The sequence below is a fragment of the Neoarius graeffei genome, chromosome 10, assembly GCF_027579695.1.
Source record: "Neoarius graeffei isolate fNeoGra1 chromosome 10, fNeoGra1.pri, whole genome shotgun sequence".
NCBI lineage: Eukaryota > Metazoa > Chordata > Actinopteri > Siluriformes > Ariidae > Neoarius > Neoarius graeffei.
Window position 1 is genome coordinate 69,442,865 of NC_083578.1, and position 20,021 is coordinate 69,462,885.

At 39.4% G+C, this 20,021-nt stretch overlaps 1 protein-coding gene across 1 annotated transcript; it reads right to left on the reverse strand.

Moving 5' to 3' along the window:
• Nucleotides 1-5,027: 5,027 nt before the first annotated feature.
• rhoab (ras homolog gene family, member Ab) lies at nucleotides 5,028-13,241 on the reverse strand. Its single transcript, XM_060932187.1, has 5 exons — nucleotides 13,135-13,241; nucleotides 8,570-8,727; nucleotides 6,885-7,005; nucleotides 6,093-6,223; nucleotides 5,028-5,797 (listed from the first exon to the last, which is right to left on the reverse strand). The coding sequence occupies exons 2-5, from the start codon at nucleotides 8,723-8,725 to the stop codon at nucleotides 5,624-5,626; spliced, it is 582 nt and encodes a 193-aa protein (XP_060788170.1). The 5' UTR covers nucleotides 8,726-8,727; nucleotides 13,135-13,241; the 3' UTR covers nucleotides 5,028-5,623.
• Between the last annotated feature and the right edge of the window lie 6,780 nt (nucleotides 13,242-20,021).

Here is a 20,021-nt window from a genome sequence, read left to right on the forward strand (position 1 = left end):
TTTCTTGACAATCCTCTCAAGACTGCGGCCATCCCTGTTGCTTGTGCACCTTTTCCAGCCACCCTTTTCAGCAATGACCTTTTGTGGCTTATCTTCCTTGTGGAGGGCATCAGTGATCATCTTCTGGACAACAGTCAAGTCAGCAGTCTTCCCCATGATTGTGGTTGTGTGTACTGAACTAGACCGAGAGATACACTGTGTTCATACTGTTTTACTCAAACTCGAAATGAAATATTCTAATATTTTGAGATTTTTTAAAATGTTTTTGTACTGTATGTCATACTGATTAAAATTGAAATAGAAAAATGCTTGAAACATTTTAGTTTGTGTAATGAGTCTATAATATATAACATTTTCACTTTCTTAAATAACTGATGGAAAATATTGAACTTTTTCACAATATTCTAATTTTTTGAGATGCACTAGTATATAGTGAATTGACAATAAAGAATCTTTGAATCTTCTGTACGGGCAGCACAGTGGTGTAGTGGTTAGCACTGTCACCTCACAGCAAGAAGGTTCTGGGTTTGAGCCCAGTGGCTGACGGGGGCATTTCTGTGTGGTTTGCATGTTCTCCTCGTGTCTGTGTGGGTTTCCTCCAGGTGCTCCAGTTTCGTCCACAGCCATGCTATTACTGTGCATTAACTGGCTACTCTAAATTGCCTATAGGTGTGAATGTGTGTGAATGATTGAGAGGAGAAAACCTCTATCAATAATCCAGAAGAAGGCAATGGGAAAACACTATTGTAATTCTTCTTGAGAAACTCAGACCTCCCATCAGGCAGAACACTAAAGAAGAAGACTTTCTGTACCATCCCCCAAAATCATAACAAAGCTGTGTAGGAACTAGACAATACAAATGTAGGATTACAGAAGTAAAAATGTACAGTAATTATCCCAAGTGTGAAATTTTCTCTCAAAAAAGTAAAGATACAATAAGAGCTGTGGCATAGCAGGCTCAGGATGGACAAAGTAATCTACATCCTCACTCTTCCCGACACTCTCTTCCACTGGTGTTACGACCTCAACCTGACTTTTCAGAAGTTATTGACATAAGGGTTGTTTTACAATCAGGGTACAAAGTTTGTGTCACAGGGGTCCAAAATTCAAATTGATTCAAACTGGTTCTTGTACCAGTTTTTAAGTGAAGAACAAGTTAAAGAACAGATTTCAGGTAATTTTTTGACATATGTGTATGGTAGTTTTGTGTAATCTGCTATAAGATAAAGAAGATTAAGTGTAGCTTTAAGCAGGGCTGGGAGAAACAAATGAAGTGATTCTCGGAGAGGACTTTTTTTTTTGACAATTCAGAATCCACTACTTCCATAGTGCTTTTAAATATAAGGCTGTAAACTTCGTGTTAGTTGTCTCCAATATTTATGTCCCAATATCTTGACCACAATTTAGGATGAAAATAATCATTTTAGATATGTTATTTTATATTGAAAAATTAGCTGTCTCAGAGAGGACATTTTTTTTGACACAATTACATACTAATTTGATCAAAATAGTCTGAAAACTTACTGGCATTCAACATTAAAACTTAACTATGTTTCCAATGATATGGAACCAAATATTTGTTTTATGGTATAAAGAATGATTTAAGTGCATCCCTTTTGGAGCTACCTGTGGTCAAAAAAGCACTTTTTCTAAATGACACAAGTAATTTTGCTAAATATGACATACAGTGCCTTGCAAAAGTATTCATACCCCTTGAACTTTTTCACGTTTTTCCACCTTAGAACCACAAACTTAAAAGTTTTTTATTGAGATTTTATGTGATAGACCAACAGAGTAGCACATAATTGTGAAGTGAAAGGAAAATGATAAATGGTCTTCAAAATTTTAAACAAATAAAAATCTGAAAAATGTGGTGTGCATTAGTATTCAGCCCCCTGTACTCTGATACCTCTAAATACAATCCAGTGCAATCAACTGCCTTCAGAAGTCATCTAATTAGTTAATAGAGTCCTACTGTGTGTAATTTACTCTCAGCATAAATACACTTGTTCTGTGAAGGCCTCAGTGGTTTGTTAGAGAACACTGAAGAACAAACAGCATCATGAAGACCAAAGAACTCACCAGACAGGTCAGGGATAAAGTTCTCGAGAAGTTTAAAGCAGGGTCAGGTTATAAAAAAAATATCCCAAGCTCTGAACATCTCAAGAAGCACTGTTCAATCCATCATTCAAAAATGGAAAAATTATGGCACAACTGCAAACCTACCAAGACATGGCCGTCCACCTAAACTGACAGAGCGAGCAAGGAGAGCACTGGTCAGAGAAGCAGCCAAGAGGCCCATGATCACTCTGGAGGAGCTGCAGAAATCCACAGCTCAGGTGGGAGAATCTGTGCACAGGACAACTACAAGTCGTACACTCCACAAATCTGGCCTTTTTGGAAGAGTGGCAAGAAGAAAGCCATTGTTGAAAGACAGGCATAAGAAGCCATGTAGGGGACACAGCAAACATGTGGAAGAAGGTGCTTTGGTCAGATGAGACCAAAGTTGAACTTTTTGGCCTAAATGCAAAGCGCTATGTGTGGCGGAAAACTAACACTGCTCATCACCCTGCACACACCATCCCCACTGTGAAACATGGTGGTGGCAGCATCATGCTATGGGGATGCTTTTCTTCAGCAGGGACAGGGAAGCTGGTCAGAGTTGATGGGAAGATGGATGGAGCTAAATACAGGGCAATCCTGGAAGAAAACCTGTTGGAGGCTGCAAAAGACTTGAGACTGGGAAGGAGATTCACCTTCCAGCAAGACAATGACCCTAAGCATACAGCCAGAGCTACAATTGAATGGTTTAGATCAAAGAATATTCATGTGTTAGAATGGCCCAGTCAAAGTCCAGACCTAAATCCCATTGAGCATCTGTGGCAAGACTTGAAAATTGCTGTTCACAGACGCTCTCCATCCAATCTGGCTGAGCTTGAGTTATTTTGCAAAGAAGAATGGGCAAAAATTTCAGTGTCTAGATGTGCAAAGCTGGTAGAGACATACCACAAAAGACTTGCAGCTGTAATTGCAGCAAAAGGTGGCTCTACAAAGTATTGACGCGGGGGGGCTGAATACTAATGCACATCACATTTTTCAGATTTTTATTTGTTTAAAATTTTGAAGACCATTTATCATTTTCGTTTCACTTCACAATTATGTGCTACTCTGTGTTGGTCTATCACATAAAATCTCAATAAAAAACTTAAGTTCGTGGTTGTAAGGTGGAAAAATGTGAAAAAGTTCAAGGGGTATGAATACTTTTGCAAGGCACTGTATATTGCCATACATTCACCAAAAATAACATTATCACCACATTTTTTTTTTGCATGGTAAATAGAGCTATCACAGGGCTAAACAACCAAGTTTATAAAGCCTTTTGATATTGAAGATGTGTTAAATGTGATTTTTAGCTTGCGTACCCTGATTGTAAAACAACCCATACATTCTGATCGAGAATTACTAGCGTCCTTGATAAAGATGAACAAAAAATTGCATTGCTTCGTACACTACTGATATTGGGAACAACACTGTTTACTTCACATTTTAAGGCAGAGAAAGAAAAACTATATAAATAAATTAAACATCAGCTGCTAGCTACAGTACATGCATCTTTTTGGAAGGTGAAAAGAAATGGAACACAGAGAGAGAACATGCAAAACCCTGAAAGAAGCACCGGTCCAACCCAGGGACCTTGGAGCTATGAGCATCTTGTTTGCTAAATGGAAAAAAAAAAAAAGATAAAATAAAAAAGGCTCTGATCCAGGCAAGAGATGTTCAAACCTGTCCTGAAGATCTACATCCAAACCACATTTTGCCAGTTTGTCCCCAATATACTGGCATGTTACCAGCTACACCTTTGTAGGTATAGAAGGACTGACTTTTGCTCTGCTTAATGACCACCACTGACCAGATATTTGTGTGGGGTCACTGGTACCAGCATCTTAAGCAAATCAGTGTTGATACCTAAGCAAAGACTGTAGATTATCTAACCCCATGTTAACCACAGAACAGCTGTTAACTTGATATTTTCCGTTGTGAACCCAGTAGGCGGCGTTAAGGTGCTTATAGCCTCCAAAATTACTGCTGGGTCTGATACCAAGGCAACACACACCACATAAGTGTTATTGATGTTCTGAGAATGATACACCATCCAAATAAAATGTGTCCACCATGGTCCTTTCTCACTGATCATTAGAGTAGATGGGGCGGACATCTTGTGCAGAGCAACAGCCACTTATTGTGCATCTACTCTAAATAATAAGCTGACTGAGTAAAAATCTCCATGCCTGGGGTTTTCAATAGCATCTAGAAAACAGACTTTAAAACATGGATACAAAATATTTTGAAAATGGTCCTTTTTTTCTTTATCAACTGCAATACAACAAATGCAAATAGAAAAAAATTATAATGTATACACAAAATGCAAGCACTGAAAAACATCTAACAGGAGTCGTTTTTTGGTCTCACAATATGGTTTCCACCGTATAAAACAGCACTTGATCCAGCACATGTAATTAATTTGTTTTATTATTATGTGCCAACAGTTAATTGGATGCACAACTGAAGCCACAAGACACATAAAGGTCATGATATAATGTGCATGGGCTCCATCTCATCTTGCCATTTAATAAAATAACAGCAGCATAAAATGCCATTATTTTAATAAAATAGCAGCATACATCTGACATTGCACATCACAACTCATTAAAAAAAAAAAAAAAAAAAGTCAATTCTCTGATGAAGATTGATGTACTTTGGACAGAAAAAAAAACCTTTTGTGGGCAATACTATTAATAGGGTCATATTTATACATTTCTATTCCAGATTTTTGTATTCATATTGGCATTCTACATTTTATCCAAATATCACTTACATCTGCAAACATGAGGCCTAAATACCGATAGAGCAGTTTCTAGATCTGAATGCATCATTTCAGCATCACTTCCATGACCACAACTCTGCTCTGAATACTGCATGTAGTACCAAATGGTCAAATATTAATAAAACAAAATTAGACCCGTGTCTTCCTTATAGAAAGTCTTTTATTACATAAGATTACCAAGTCTAGTTTACAAATGGACTTCCAGTCATGACCGTGTGCATCCAGACACGTGTTACATATGTACATGTATACATATCTAACCCCCACCCCGTCTTTTTTGCTTCCAAAGAAAGTTGGCGTTTAAATTCCTAAACAAACCATAAAAAAATGACTCCTACACATACAAATCATGTTCACTTTTCAGCCTTGTTCCATGGGGAACTTAAAAAAAAAAAAAAAATTTGTAAAGATTCCCAGCAATTGTGAGCACTTAACTGGCAGGCTTTTGAGTCACATGACAGCATTTGGCAGGTGGGTGTGGCTTTAATAAGATCACAAAACTCAGGTAAAAACATCAAAAACAAACAAAACAGGCAAAAGTCCAAGTCCTTTGCAATTTCTTAAATACTGATAAAACACTTCCATGACTATTCGAAAAATCAAAAATAAATTTAACAAAAAACTATTTTCTGAACAGTTACTCTTTCTTCCAAAATGTTTGGCGAGTTTGAGGAATGAGTGTGTGCATCTACACACATTTTGCACCCCTGCTTGGGGTCTGAGTCCAGTGCTGCATCTTCAGAGAAGGCAGCATTTATTATCCTTTTTGCCCCTGCGTGCCTGCAGCGCTGCCTTGGTGGCCATCTCAAACACCTCCCGCACACCATCCTTCGTCTTCGCAGAGCATTCCATGTAGCCGAAAGCTCCGATCCGATTAGCCATGTCCCGGCCTTCCTCAGCTTTGACCGGCTCCTGTTTGAGAAGAGAGAGTTTTGAACACACATTAGGGAGTAGGTCAGTAACATCAGATTAAACACTCATGTTTACACAAGGTTATTTATGGGTGATCCCACATTGCTATGACTTTACTGGACAAATATTTCAAGTCCCCAAAAGAGAGTCAATTTCTTTTTTGTAACGCCAAAAAGACTATCCTGATGTCTGTTTCGGGTAAAGAGTTACACAGTACTAATGATTCGCACCACCACATCTACACGAGTTTGTGTTACTAGCAGTGAGTGAAACCAACCAACAAGAGTGAGATTACCTGTTTCATCTTGGCCAGCTCTCTGCGCGTGTGCTCATCATTACGTAAATCCTTTTTGTTGCCCACAAGGATGATAGGTACATTTGGGCAGAAGTGTTTGACCTCAGGTGTCCACTTTTCTGGAATGTTTTCTGTACAAACAGAGGTCAAAGGTGAGACACTGACTAAATAACCCTTCATACTGAAATGTGGTTAGTTCACAATGTCTATAAACAAAAGACAAATCTGACACACTGAACCCCTTAAGCAACCAAATTTGCAAAACAAGTCACTGACCTTACCATTGGCTCATTTGTTAATAAAACAAGCTTAACAATATTTCTTTCTATCCAAGATTAATAAGGAAAATTTTCAGTAATGCTGTAACAAATTTCTCAATAGGCCTGGCTCTTTAAATGACTTTCATTCCTTTTTTTGAGAATATCCATAAAGAATGAAATCACTCAATGCTAGTTGTATCCATTTGTCGTCATGTTGCGGCAAAATGGCAGACATTAAAAGCCATCAAGATCTGAAAAGATATTCAGAGGGAATTAACAGAATAAATACTGGGTCGAGAAACCCCTTTCTGATGTAACTGGATGCATAGTTTACTATCTGTATCCAGAAAGGGATTTCCAGACCCAGTGGTTGTTCTGTTAATTCCCTCTGAATATCTCTGTTCAGATCTTGATGCCTTTTAAGATCTGCCATTTTGTCACAGAATTACAATAAATGGATAACAGGAAAGAACGAGTTAAGCAATTAAAATTATTCTACATCACTAAAGGGACAAATAGAAGCCATAATCACCTAAACTGTCTGGACTGTCAATAGAAAAGCACATGAGAATGACATCAGTGTCTGGGTAGGAAAGTGGGCGGAGCCTGTCATAGTCCTCTTGCCCTGCAGTATCCCAAAGAGCAAGCTCCACCTGAAACAAACATTTTCAGTAAATCTACTGGTAAAGTTCTCAGATCACAATTAAAACATAACCAAGTTGTAGAACAAAAATAGAGTTGTGTAATGAGCATTAACTGCACCATTCTTTATACTTGACACCGATTATCATAACCATAACCACAGCAGCTAACTATACTGTACCAGAGTCTGCATGCGACATTGCTTTCTGTAGTGTATATTACATCCTAGTCATGCAGTTTTAAAAAACACACTGTTAAATGGTTTCACAATGTTTCACAACTGACAGATGATTTGGTTGCAACATGAAAACTCTGATCCTTTGAGAGTGCACTAATGTTTCACATCTCGTGGAAATCCAAGCTGATACAAGCAAAGGCTGCACAATGTGGAAATACATTTGATACAGTACCTATTTTGTCTAATAAGTCACAAGCTTTCAAACTGCAGATTAGATGTTGGCTTAAAAAAAAAAAAAATCATTGCAGCTATTCGGTAAGAAAAATAACTTAAAAAAAAAAAAAAAAGGGAACACTGCTGTTTTTCAGACTGCTACACTACATGGCCAGAAGTTTGTGGACACCTGATCATCACACCAATGTGCTTTGGAACGTCACATTTCAGATTTAATCCTCTCTTCTGTTATTTCCGCCACTCTTCTGGGAAGGCTTTCCAAAAGATTTGCGAGTGTGGCTGTGGGATTTGTGCTCATTCAGCCACAAGCGAGATCAATGAGATCAGGCACTGATGTAGAGCAAGGAGGCCTGGCACACAGTCGGTGTTCCAGTTCATCCCAGAGGTGTTCAGTGGGGTTGAGGTCAGGGTTCTATGCAGGCTACACCATGTTTTTATGGAGCTCACTTTGTACACAGAGAGACCGTCATGCTGGGACAGGTTTGGGGAACCTCTTGGTTCCAGTAAAGGGCAACTGGAACGCTACAGCATCCAAAGACATCTATACAATTCTGTGTTTCCATCAGGGCATGCAATTCCGGTGTACACTTTTGTCCAATCAGATTAGATCATGACATGCATTGTGTATATCAAACATCTGAGCATTGTGTTATGAAATTTGTCTTATATCGCTCATCCATAATACAAGTTAACTGCTGCAAGAACAATAAGAACATTGTTCTGAAGAGGGACATTAAAACAGGAAAGCATGACCAAAAATAATCTCATAGCCAAGTGCTCCAGAAGACATTTGTGGTGTTCGTTAATGAAACTAGGTTTGTGGGTCACAACAGACCTCCAATACCACAACCACTTCAATCCACTCCACACATTAATGCATCACGAAACATTTATTAAACCAGTGCTTCTTTCCTTAGTACTCCCATTTGTGACATAAGTTAGTAATTAATTGAAAAAGCAATAAACACTGATTACATCCGCCAGTGAATGTATGTGGAGTGCAACAACAGACACTGCCCTGCCGTGAACATCTGGAAAGGCACAATATTGAACAGAACTGTTGCTCGCGTTCACCAGTTCAGTGCGTGTTCATTTTGATTACATTTTGTGGCTAGCAGTCAGGTTAAAGAAAGCTAATGTGCAAGTGTGTGTTCATGCATTACTTGTTTACTATCCACTTCAATGTCTGCTACATAGTTCTCAAACACGGTGGGGACGTAGACTTCAGGGAACTGGTCTTTACTGAAGACGATCAGCAAACAGGTTTTACCGCATGCTCCATCACCAACAATCACCAGCTTCTTACGAATCGCTGCCATACCTACAACACACACAAATATGTTACAGGTTAGTCATGCATATACTACACACATACTACAGCATCAACTTACTGCTGGTAGTTGCTATGGTCACATACAACACACACATCTAGGCTCTCACCGTGAAGTTTGCGTCATCCAGCATGTGATCTGTGAAATCTCACAGGCTGACCTTTACCATGGTAAACAAATACTACACACCATGTTTTTACAAATTCACACGTTAAATTTTGCATATAAAATTACCTTAAAGCCCACAGTAGAGATCAACCATTATCAAAAGGATCTGTACCTAAATTATTATAGGTATGGGTTTAACTGACTGGTCATGCATCTAAAATGCTAACCTTTAACATGATAAAAAAAATAAAAATAAAAAGTAAGAACATGTACACTATTGTATCAGCATAATTAATCTCTTCAAACACTAAACACCCAATGAACTTACTTTTCACTGACCTTTCAAATTTTAAGTACAGGTCATAAAAATAATTTTCCCTGACACCCAATTATTTTTGTTTAGTGGTCTGAAAGCTACTGAATTCAAATCACAGACTTCCAATTTTATTAGGTTCGCCCCCTGATATTGAATGACCTGATATTCTGAGAGACATTACAGAAAAACATATCACAATGACCAAATTTCAGACAAAAATAAATTTCAGATTTTATGAAACCGAAAGGCTGTCTCGCTTTAATGTTGCATTTTTCTCCCCACTCATTGGAATACAAGTTGACTAATATTAAAAATGTACAACTTTAGCATCTAACGACAGCATAAAACCTTCAAAGCTATTTCAGTAAAGGGTTTCATGCTACTTCAACTATCAACCATGTGGAATCTAAATGGAAACGTGGATAAAAATTCTGAGTCACAGAAAACTTGAGCGAGATTTATAATAGAGATAATGGAACCACATCGTCCTTCCTCGACTAGAACTCTTTATACAACAGTGACATTGGTGTAGAGAACAGCAGTTTAAAAAAGTGGCTTCAAATCTGAAGCCACTCTATTCTACTGTGATTGGTTGCTAGAGATATGTAAATTAAAAAGAGAAGAGGAAATCAGCAGGATCTCAAACGCCACGTCTCACATCCTCTTCACACAAAGTGCTGGCTACAGCAAACATTAGTTTAAGTTCATTTCCCACAGCTGGGTGAAAGTGTTGTTCCTTTTAAAGAAAGAAGCTACTAAATAGTGAAACTAATTAACTGAGGTGCTGAGATGGAGGGTTTTTTTTTTTTTGGACAGATGGACAACTTACAATGAAGTGATGGTGTATTTACCATATGGTTGGCTGGAGACGCTTCTCTCAAATCAACACAGCAGCCATTTACAAGGAGTTTACAGACGCAAATGAAATTGTACCTTAACCATTAACTACATATTTAAAATTAGACTGGCCAATCGAGAGAACACTCGGGTCCATTGAGTGTTTAGCTCACAGCCTTAAATCTTGCTTTCAGTAAAATTCTCCTGTTGGATGAGGAGATTGTGTAACCTCTCTCCTCAAAAATCGCAGCATCGTCAGAACTGAAGCACTCCACCATTTTTATTTGTACTCAACAATAAAACGTACACCTTCACACATCACTCCTTGCTGTTTACTACCCGTCTCCATGTTTGATAAACAACCCAGATCATTGTCTTGAACGCTTAGGAGTGTTGTGGGCTTTCCCAAGTTTGTTAGCTCATTTCATTTTTAGAGGCAGTCTGACCGAGTATCACAAACTCTCGATTCCTAATAACCACAATACTCAAAGTGCATAATTTTAGCTCATCTTTAAAAACAAACAAAACCCCCCAACCCTGCTTGATTAGCCAAATAGCTAGATCTCTACTGTACTAATTAAGGTCCGGTGTTCCAATATTATCCGCCGATATGAGCTCACTGCTCAGAAGTTGGCGCCAGCTTTTAAGGCCGATAAATGACAATTAAAAAAGTAACAGCAATGAGAGATGGAGCCTTTAACCACATTATGAGCACTGCTGTTACGTAGCTTGTCCATCAGATGGCACACTGCAACGCCACAAATCACAACAATCAGCTGACATAAGTAGAGTAGCAACTGACATTCAGCTTTTTTTTTTAAAGGTCAGTTTCAGTTATACACAAATGACCTATGTACAAATTAATTTTTTTTTTAGTTTAAATAGAAATTATTTTTCCAATCTTTTAAAATCAAATAAATAAAACTATGTTATTTTAACGTTACATATGCTATATTCATGCGATTTAGATAACATTTTCCCCTAATTAAGTAGGCACCTTGAACACATAAATGCACATGTTTCCAGATTAATATATCTTTATGCATATAGTTTGCCTAGTTAATGTAATTCTGTTGTGTATGTAGTTCAAAATATCCTAATGTACATTTAGGGCTGCATGACTATTTTTGTTCTAAAATCACAATATTTTAAATACATAGCTATTTGAATGAAGATATGTGTCTTCGGTATAGCTGATAACATCGGTTATTGGAAATCAGACTTTACTTTAAAAGAAAATTGTTACTGGTGCCAAACTTCCCTTATCAGCCCAGTGCACATTACTTTAACACTACTGGCTCTGTAAGCTTACTTAATAGTTTGGAGAATGAACAGAGTCCATGTTGTCTCTGTTGGACACTGAGAAATTGGAAAAATAAAATCGTTGAAAATACACTGGGTGGGTCTTATTAAAAGTACTGATCTGTTACACCAACATGTAGTCAGATGGCTTTTTTGCTTATACGATCAGAAGCCTAGTAAAAAACAATACGCATTTAAAAAAATAATTTCTCTCTCTCACACACACAAAAGCACTCAAATCAAATTCATTTGCACTTTCACTGTACATTAAAGAAAAACATACTTGTGCCAGTGTATTTTTCGAGGGAATCTGTGGTTCTTCTATTCACCCACTACAAAGTAGTACACTTGGACAACTTCCTAACTGTTTACAGGCTACATTTCCAGCTTTAGTATACTATTAGGAATAAATGTCACCTTCTGAGGTGTGTGTAATGTCAGCTGAGAGAAACTGAGCAGGGTTTGTTCACTGATGCATCACAGGACATTTGAAATGAAATCCAGCACCAGAAACATTCACACTCAGCCCAGTGCACATTACTTTAACACTACTGGCTCTGTAAGCTTACTTAATAGTTTGGAGAATGAACAGAGTCCATGTTGTCTCTGTTGGACACTGAGAAATTGGAAAAATAAAATCGTTGAAAATACACTGGGTGGGTCTTATTAAAAACCCCTCCGGCTTTAAGATGGCGTCAAGGCGCAACAGATGGCTGGCTGGCTGTACACGCTGTCCTACGTGTTACTGCTAACCGATTACACACATTTAACCAGGCTTCATTAGTCAATAACGGGTGGAAACTTTGTACTGTTGGTTAAGGAGGATGATTTTTACACTTTGACACGCATCACTCGTGTTTTTCACGCTCAACTACGTCTTTAGTGATCCAACACAGTGTTATACAAACCCAAAACGAACAGGACGGCTCTATTTATTCCACACATTTGTAGTGATCCACTTTAAACTGGGATGAATTTTATGTACAAAAGTCACGGATCAAGCCAAGTTTCAAGTCAAGGATACTTACAAAATCTCACTAATACAACAAAAACCTAATAAGAATGAAATACATAGTTATGTTATATATATATATATATATATATATATATATATATATATATGGTAAAAAAAAAAGCTTCAGGAAGTTATCACGTCATATTACATGTAGCTGGCTAGATAGATATTCAACAAACTATCCAGTCAGTCACATTACTTCTTATCGAGATATACGTTTGTAAAGTAGAAATAATGTAAGTGATAAACACCGAGTAACTTCCGGAATTAATTAATTAATTAATCAATCCAAGACTTGTACATTTTATCAGTCTGGTTAAATTAACGTTGTTATTATAATTACTCGTGGTTGGCTTGTTTTGTTTCCTCAAGTTATCTTTTGGGAAATTGAAACCACATTTGCATATAGGCTATATACGTGTTTAGAAAAAAAAACAGCCTTTGAAAGGGACAGAGATAACAATAGCTGCATCCTACTTTCACAATGAACTAACCGGAATTAGCAAGCTCGCGAAAAAACCTTTGCTACAGACAACAATGAATTTCTACTTTCTAAACACACTCTGACTAGATATAAAAACACACCAAAGATAACTTACAAGGCAAATAATGCAATACAAAAGCCTGACTAACCAGCTAGCTATTTTATTCTATTTTTTAGCCGGTAAATTATCGTTAGCATACCAGCTAAGCCAGGCTAACGTTCCTGCGGTCTGGCTCTCTCAAAGCGGTCTCGAATATAAAAAAAAAAGTTTTAAGCATACACAAAATAAAAACCTTCATCAAGGACAAATATTAGTCAGAAATACAAATTCTTACTTAAAGGTTAAGTTTCAGTCCGTCGTTTGTGTGTTTTTTTTTTTTCTCCCAGAAGTTATCCGCCGACCTCTTCTTCTTCTACAACATACAATGAATTAATCACGAGCACGCGCAAAGGGCGGGCACTCATAAGAAGGGGTAAAGGGACGCGTGCACGTGCGTGGGCCACGCCTGCGCGTGCACGCGAAATTATGACCTCATTTAACCCTTTCATATACCGCCGAGAACATCAGAACTTTACACACCTTAAAGACTAATTAAAAAAAATCTTTAAATGTTGATTGTAATCGATCTTGTAACGCATAATCTGTCTCGTCCATTAAATTACCCTCACAGGACCATCACTGAGGAGATGTTATTTTATATTATGTATATGTGTGTGTTCTTTTCTACAGAGTATGTAAATCGATCAACAGTATTATTAAATATTATTAGATAAACTTTCAAGCAGTTGAATCTATATTTGAAAAGCTGAAGAAACTAAACCCCCATCCCACAATTAACGATCCGAAGAAACGGCTTCCATGGTTACAGCTCCTCCAACCATCAGCCATGTTAGTGGTGCCATCTAGTGGTCAAGGTGAAACACTACACTCTCAGACCGCCATCATGACAAATGAATGAAAACAGAAGGGCAGAGCTTTATGGAAACGCAACTTGATGTTGCCAGATTGGTTTTGAACATTTGTACTTCTCATCTCATCTCATTATCTCTAGCCGCTTTATCCTTCTACAGGGTCGCAGGCAAGCTGGAGCCTATCCCAGCTGACTATGGGCGAAAGGCGGGGTACACCCTGGACAAGTCGCCAGGTCATCACAGGGCTGACACATAGACACAGACAACCATTCACACTCACATTCACACCTACGGTCAATTTAGAGTCACCAGTTAACCTAACCTGCATGTCTTTGGACTGTGGGGGAAACCGGAGCACCCGGAGGAAACCCACGCGGACACGGGGAGAACATGCAAACTCCGCACAGAAAGGCCCTCGCCAGCCCCGGGGCTCGAACCCAGGACCTTCTTGCTGTGAGGCGACAGCGCTAACCACTACACCACCGTGCCGCCCACATTTGTACTTTTTCAACAAAGTGTTTTCATCTCATCTCATCTCATCTCATCTCATCTCATCTCATCTCATTATCTCTAGCCGCTTTATCCTGTCCTACAGGGTCGCAGGCAAGTTGGAGCCTATCCCAGCTGACTACGGGTGAAAGGCGGGGTACACCCTGGACAAGTCGCCAGGTCATCACAGGGCTGACACATAGACACAGACAACCATTCACACTCACATTCACACCTACGGTCAATTTAGAGTCACCAGTTAACCTAACCTGCATGTCTTCAGACTGTGGGGGAAACCGGAGCACCCGGAGGAAACCCACGCGGACACAGGGAGAACATGCAAACTCCGCACAGAAAGGCCCTCGCCGGCCGCTGGGCTTGAACCCAGACCTTCTTACTGTGAGGCTACAGCACTAACCACTACACTACCAAAGTGTTTTCAATTAACAACAACAAAAAAAGTTTTAGGGAAGCCCGTTTCCACCACATGGGGGAAAAAGTCACATCGTACTGTATGTCATAATAATGAGAACCTATCTCATAATTATGATTTTTTATGAGATACTATGTCATAATAAAGACTTAGTATTTCATAATCATGAGAACATTTTCTCAAAATTAAGACTCAATATCTGTGATTAGCACTGCCACGTCACAGCAAGAAGGTTCTGGGTTCAAGCCCAGTGGCCAACAGGGGCCTTTCTGTGTGGAGTTTGCATGTTCTCCCCGTGTCCGCGTGGGTTTCCTCCGGGTGCTCCAGTTTCCCCCACAGTCCAAAGACATGCAGGTTAGGTTAACTGGTGACTCTAAATTGACCGTAGGTGTGAATGTGAGTGTGAATGGTTGTTTGTCTCTATGTGTCAGCCCTGCGATGACCTGGCGACTTGTCCAGGGTGTACCCCGCCTCTCGCCCATAGTCAGCTGGGATAGGCTCCAGCTTGCCTGCAACCCTGCACAGGATAAGCGGTTACGGATAATGGATGGATATAGGTCTGTATGTATGTATGTATGTATACTATACATCGACAAAATTGGCTCAGTTTAGCATCCAGTCATTTCAGTTTAACATCTAGTCAAGTTGGTCAGCACGGTGGTGTAGTGGTTATCACTGTCACCTCACAGCAAGAAGGTTCTGGATTTGAACCTCATGACCAGCTGGAGTCTTTCTGTGTGGAGTTTGCATGCTTTGCCTGTGTAGGTTTCCTCCCACAGTCCAAAGACATGGATTAGGTCAACTGGTTACTCTAAAGCCGATTATGAGCTATTTTCCATCGCTTGGTCGTGCAACTTTTTGACCCAAGCGAAAAATTGCTTCGTGTGTGGACATTTGTGGCAGCGATTTTTTTGTTGCTTGCGGCAGATCACAGGTATCAAACATGCTTGATATTCTGTGACAAAAAATCTCCAGTCACTGACTTGTTGCAGAGATATCGCTGCATGTGCGTGTCTTTGCGATAGCGAAGCGATCACCTCCAAAGGCTAAGCTAATCCCCGCCCACGAAATAGTCACGTGATTTCCATGTGACTTGCATCCCCCTCCCCAAATCGCCCACCGGTCACAGATAACGTGCACATGCAGCTACCCAAGAGGGGAAACTTGCGTCCAAAAATCGCAATAAGCTTGCGACAAAAAGTCACCCATTGGTGTGATTGTGGGTGTGAATGATTGTTTGCCTTTGTGTTAGCACTGCGACAGATTGGTGACCTGCCCAGGGTGAACCCCACCTCTCGCACAATGTCAGCTGGGATTGGCTCCAGCTTCCGCCATGACCCTGATGGAGAAGTGGTATAGATAATGGATGGATAGATCTAATCAAGTTAATCAATTCTTAAAAAAAAAAAATACAGTGGGTCAAAAATTCTGAGAGCAGAAGTGAAAATGCTTCTATTTTGAATTATTTTCTAATTTAATCCAAGAATTTTCATTAGAAATTATATTACTGACAACAACTTGAGTGAAAAGTAGAATCTTTGAAATATTTACATGAACTTCAGAGTTTCTGCATTTGGTACGTCCACTTTTTGTTTTAGTAACAGCGTGCACTCGAGCTGCATGGACTCCACAAGTTTTTGCAAAATCATATCCATTTTAGATCAAATCCATTGGGGTGCCATCTCAACACCTGCCTCAATAGCAGAGATTAGACATGAGGAAAATCTGAGCTTTGTACAAAGCAGTTAACTGGTCAATATCTCAAGTTCGCTTACATTTAAATAGTGCATAATTGTGAATATTAAATGTATATGATAGTTAACATTTACTTTCTTTGTTTTAAATATTTCAAAATTCTAAAAACCTGTTTATCTCATCTCATCTCATGATCTCTAGCTGCTTTATCCTGTTCTAGGGTTGCAGGCAAGCTGGAGCCTATCCCAGCTGACTACGGGCGAAAGGCGGGGTACACCCTAGACAAGTCGCCAGGTCATCACAGGGCTGACACATAGACAAACAACCATTCACACTCACATTCACACCTACGGTCAATTTAGAGTCACCAGTTAACCTAACCTGCATGTCTTTGGACTGTGGGGGAAACTGGAGCACCCGGAGGAAACCTACACGGACATGGGGAGAACATGCAAACTCCACACAGAAAGGCCCTCGCTGGCCACAGGGCTCGAACCTGGACCTTCTTGCTGTGAGGTGACAGCGCTAACCACTACACCACCGTGCCGCCAAAACCCGTTTATTTCAAATTTTATATGGGAAAAGATCCCAGATTTTCAATGTGGTCTCAGAATTTTGGACCCCGCTGTATATATTTCGAGATAATTCTTCACCGGCCCTGACCTTCTTGTGCTAGAAAATGTAGCTGAACTTTGAAGATGAGCAACTCCGACCCTTCATCTGTAAAAGGTTTCAATATGATGGAGTAAGTATAGATTTGAATAAGCATCACGGGCGATTGCTCTATGACAACGAGGGAGGCTCAGCCTCCTCTAAAAATGACGAACATCATGTAGGATGAATTGCGCTAGGCTTATGTTATAGCCGACCTTATAACATTGCTATTTCAGATCCAGAATCATAGAAATATATGTGCTCAACCCAACTACAGTGCGAAATCATTCCGTTATAACTTTCCCCAGTTCGCCTAATGTGTGCGTGAGTTTTTCCCCCTCGTGACAGCGCGATGCAGCCCAGCCTCAGTGGACTTCAATGGCATTTGGGAGCTCTGCGCGTTTCAATATCAAAATGCAAGACGGTTATTGGACAAATACTGCGAAAACGCCTGCCCCACGGACTCCCAGCCTCAGTGGACTTCAATGGCATTTGGGAGCTCTGCGCGTTTCAATATCAAAATGCAAGACGGTTATTGGACAAATACTGTGAAAGTGCCCGCCCACGGACTCCCAGCCTCACAGTGGGAGGGACATGGCAAAGCTTTCCGCGAGGAGACTGGTGATTGGTGAAAGCGGCCGGATATTTTCTTTGATTGACAGCTCGTTTCAAATAGACAGGCAGCGGTGAATCTCAGTTCAGTCCCATGCGGATTCGCAAGTGCTGTGGTGTATTGTAAGAGATCAGCTTACATTTCGATTTCATTGATTACATACGGTTTCCACCAGCTTTTTTAGTTTGTATATATTTTCATTGTAAATAAAGTGTAAATATAGTGTTGTCAAGTTTGCTATCTTAGTTCCAGAAATTTCATTTATTTGAGTGACTGAACTTGAACTTGGGGGGGCTAGTCAGCTAGCAAGAAAGCTGCGCACGGATGCCAAGCGCTGCTGATTTAATTTTGGCGAAGCCATTTGCCAGTCTTCCTTTCGAGGAAAAAATTAAAATTAAAGAGCAGGGTAGACCAACGCCTCAAATTGACTTGGTGAAAAAGGTAGGGAATAATACTCGTTCCTTTCAGCTCTCCTGGTACGAGAAAGTGAATTGGCTAACAGCAAGTGACCCACATCAACAACAGTAAATAGGCTACTTTAGTAATATGTCATGGATGGACCAAAAATATAGAATCTATTTAAAATGTTTATGCTGAGTATATTATATTGGAATATATATTTCTCTGGATATGAATTAAACACAGCTATAACTTGGAAAACATTTTTAAACAAAAACACAGCCGAGAACATTTCACACTACAGACCTGGAATAAAAGTGAAGGGTTATCAAAATTGTCAATAAAACATTTCTCAGTCAAAATAAGTTAAATATAGGGAAAGTGTCATTGAATGAAATGTGTGGCACCCAGCTCTATGTTTGGCTCCCCAAGGTCAGTGCTTGTGCCTATTCCAGAACACTCTGCTGTTACTGCTGAGGTTCCTGACAAAGAGCTGCTTTCAATCATGATCAATTTTTAAACAACATGCCACAATTTTAAAATATAAAATGTTAAAATATCCCCCCCCCAACACCACCATCATGTATATTGGACAGTAGGCTAATGGGCCAAAAGAACCTGTTATTTCACAGTTTGTGACCCTGCCAACAATCAGCCAGATCAGAGGCAAGAGTATGGGCAAAATTGATGTGTTTTTTCTTTTAAAATCTGGAAATATCGTAACCGACCAGCCTCCCGTTTAAAAGACTACCAGCCGCCACTGATAAGCATAGAATTGAGGCGTTCCCTTTTGGCTCCTAAAAGGCATGAACTCTAATTTGAAACAGCATGTTGATGTAAGTTGAATGAACGAACGAACGAATGAATGTTTTCAGGAAAAATGTGTTCTTCCTATAGAACAGGGGTTCTCAACCTTTTGCAACCTGGGCCCCACCAAAGCTGGTTCATTGCAGTTGGGGGCCCCTCTTCTCGCCCCGCCCCCATCCCCCCCCCAACACACTCACCCGCAGTGACGCCACCCGACCTACAGCACCTTATATTGACAGATAGATAGATAGATAGATAGATAGATAGATAGCCCTGGGCTAGATTATTATTATTATTATTATTTTTATTATTATTATTATTATTAGTAGTAGTAGCAGTAGCAGCAGTAGTAGCATTATCCATTCCATAGAAATACATAGGCCTATTATCATTATTAGGCTATTGTTATAATTGGCAGTAGCACCACATTTCTAATCTGCTTTCGGGCATTATTATAATTATTATTATTATTGCCTATTATCATTACTAAGCTGTTGGCAGTAGTACAAGACTTATGTTCTTTCAGGCATTATTATTATTATTAGGCCTATTATTATTATTATTATTATTATTTATTATTATTATTATTATTATTATTGCTGTTGTTGGTTGTTGATATTATTATTATTATTATTATTATTATTATTATTATGCTATTATTATTAATAGGCATCATTAGTATTATTATGAGTGTTTTTATTAGGTATTTTATTAGGCTTATCATTAGCTGGCTATTGATATCATTGGGAATTGGGACCAGGCGTGAATTTAGGTTTTACTTTTTACTGTGCCTTTGTGATCTGCGTTTGCGTTAATGCGAGACCTGAGCCTGCTTTGCCTTACAAAGATCCTCGATTCTTGGCGAAATGTTTGACAAGCACAGTCTCAAGTCATCCTCAATTTGCGCACGATTGCGATATTTCGTTTTGAGCGCAGTCATTTTTGAAAATCCTGCCTCACACAAGTAGGTCGATGCGAATGGGATGAGCAGTTTCAAGGCTACGTCACACAGTTGCGGGTACTCCTGCATCAATGCTGCCCAGAATGTCGAAAGAGGGCATGAGGTGAAGACTGCCTTAAGTCTACTGTCACTCTTCAGCTCAATAAGCTGTTCCTGCATGTCAACTGGAAGTTCGTCAGCAGTACACACAAATGGATCTCGAACCCACGCAAAAGAGCGATAATCCTCTGTGAAGTATGCCGCAAACTGTTTTCTCATT

Coding starts and splice junctions, on each gene's coding strand:
- rhoab (XM_060932187.1), bottom strand. CDS start 8,725: ATGGCAGCGATTCGTAAGAAGCTGGTGATTGTTGGTGATGGAGCATGC. Junction 6,224..6,884: donor TGACAGTCCAGACAGTTTAG/GTGATTATGGCT, acceptor CTGTTTGTACAG/AAAACATTCCAGAAAAGTGG. Junction 5,798..6,092: donor AGCTGGCCAAGATGAAACAG/GTAATCTCACTC, acceptor CTTCTCAAACAG/GAGCCGGTCAAAGCTGAGGA.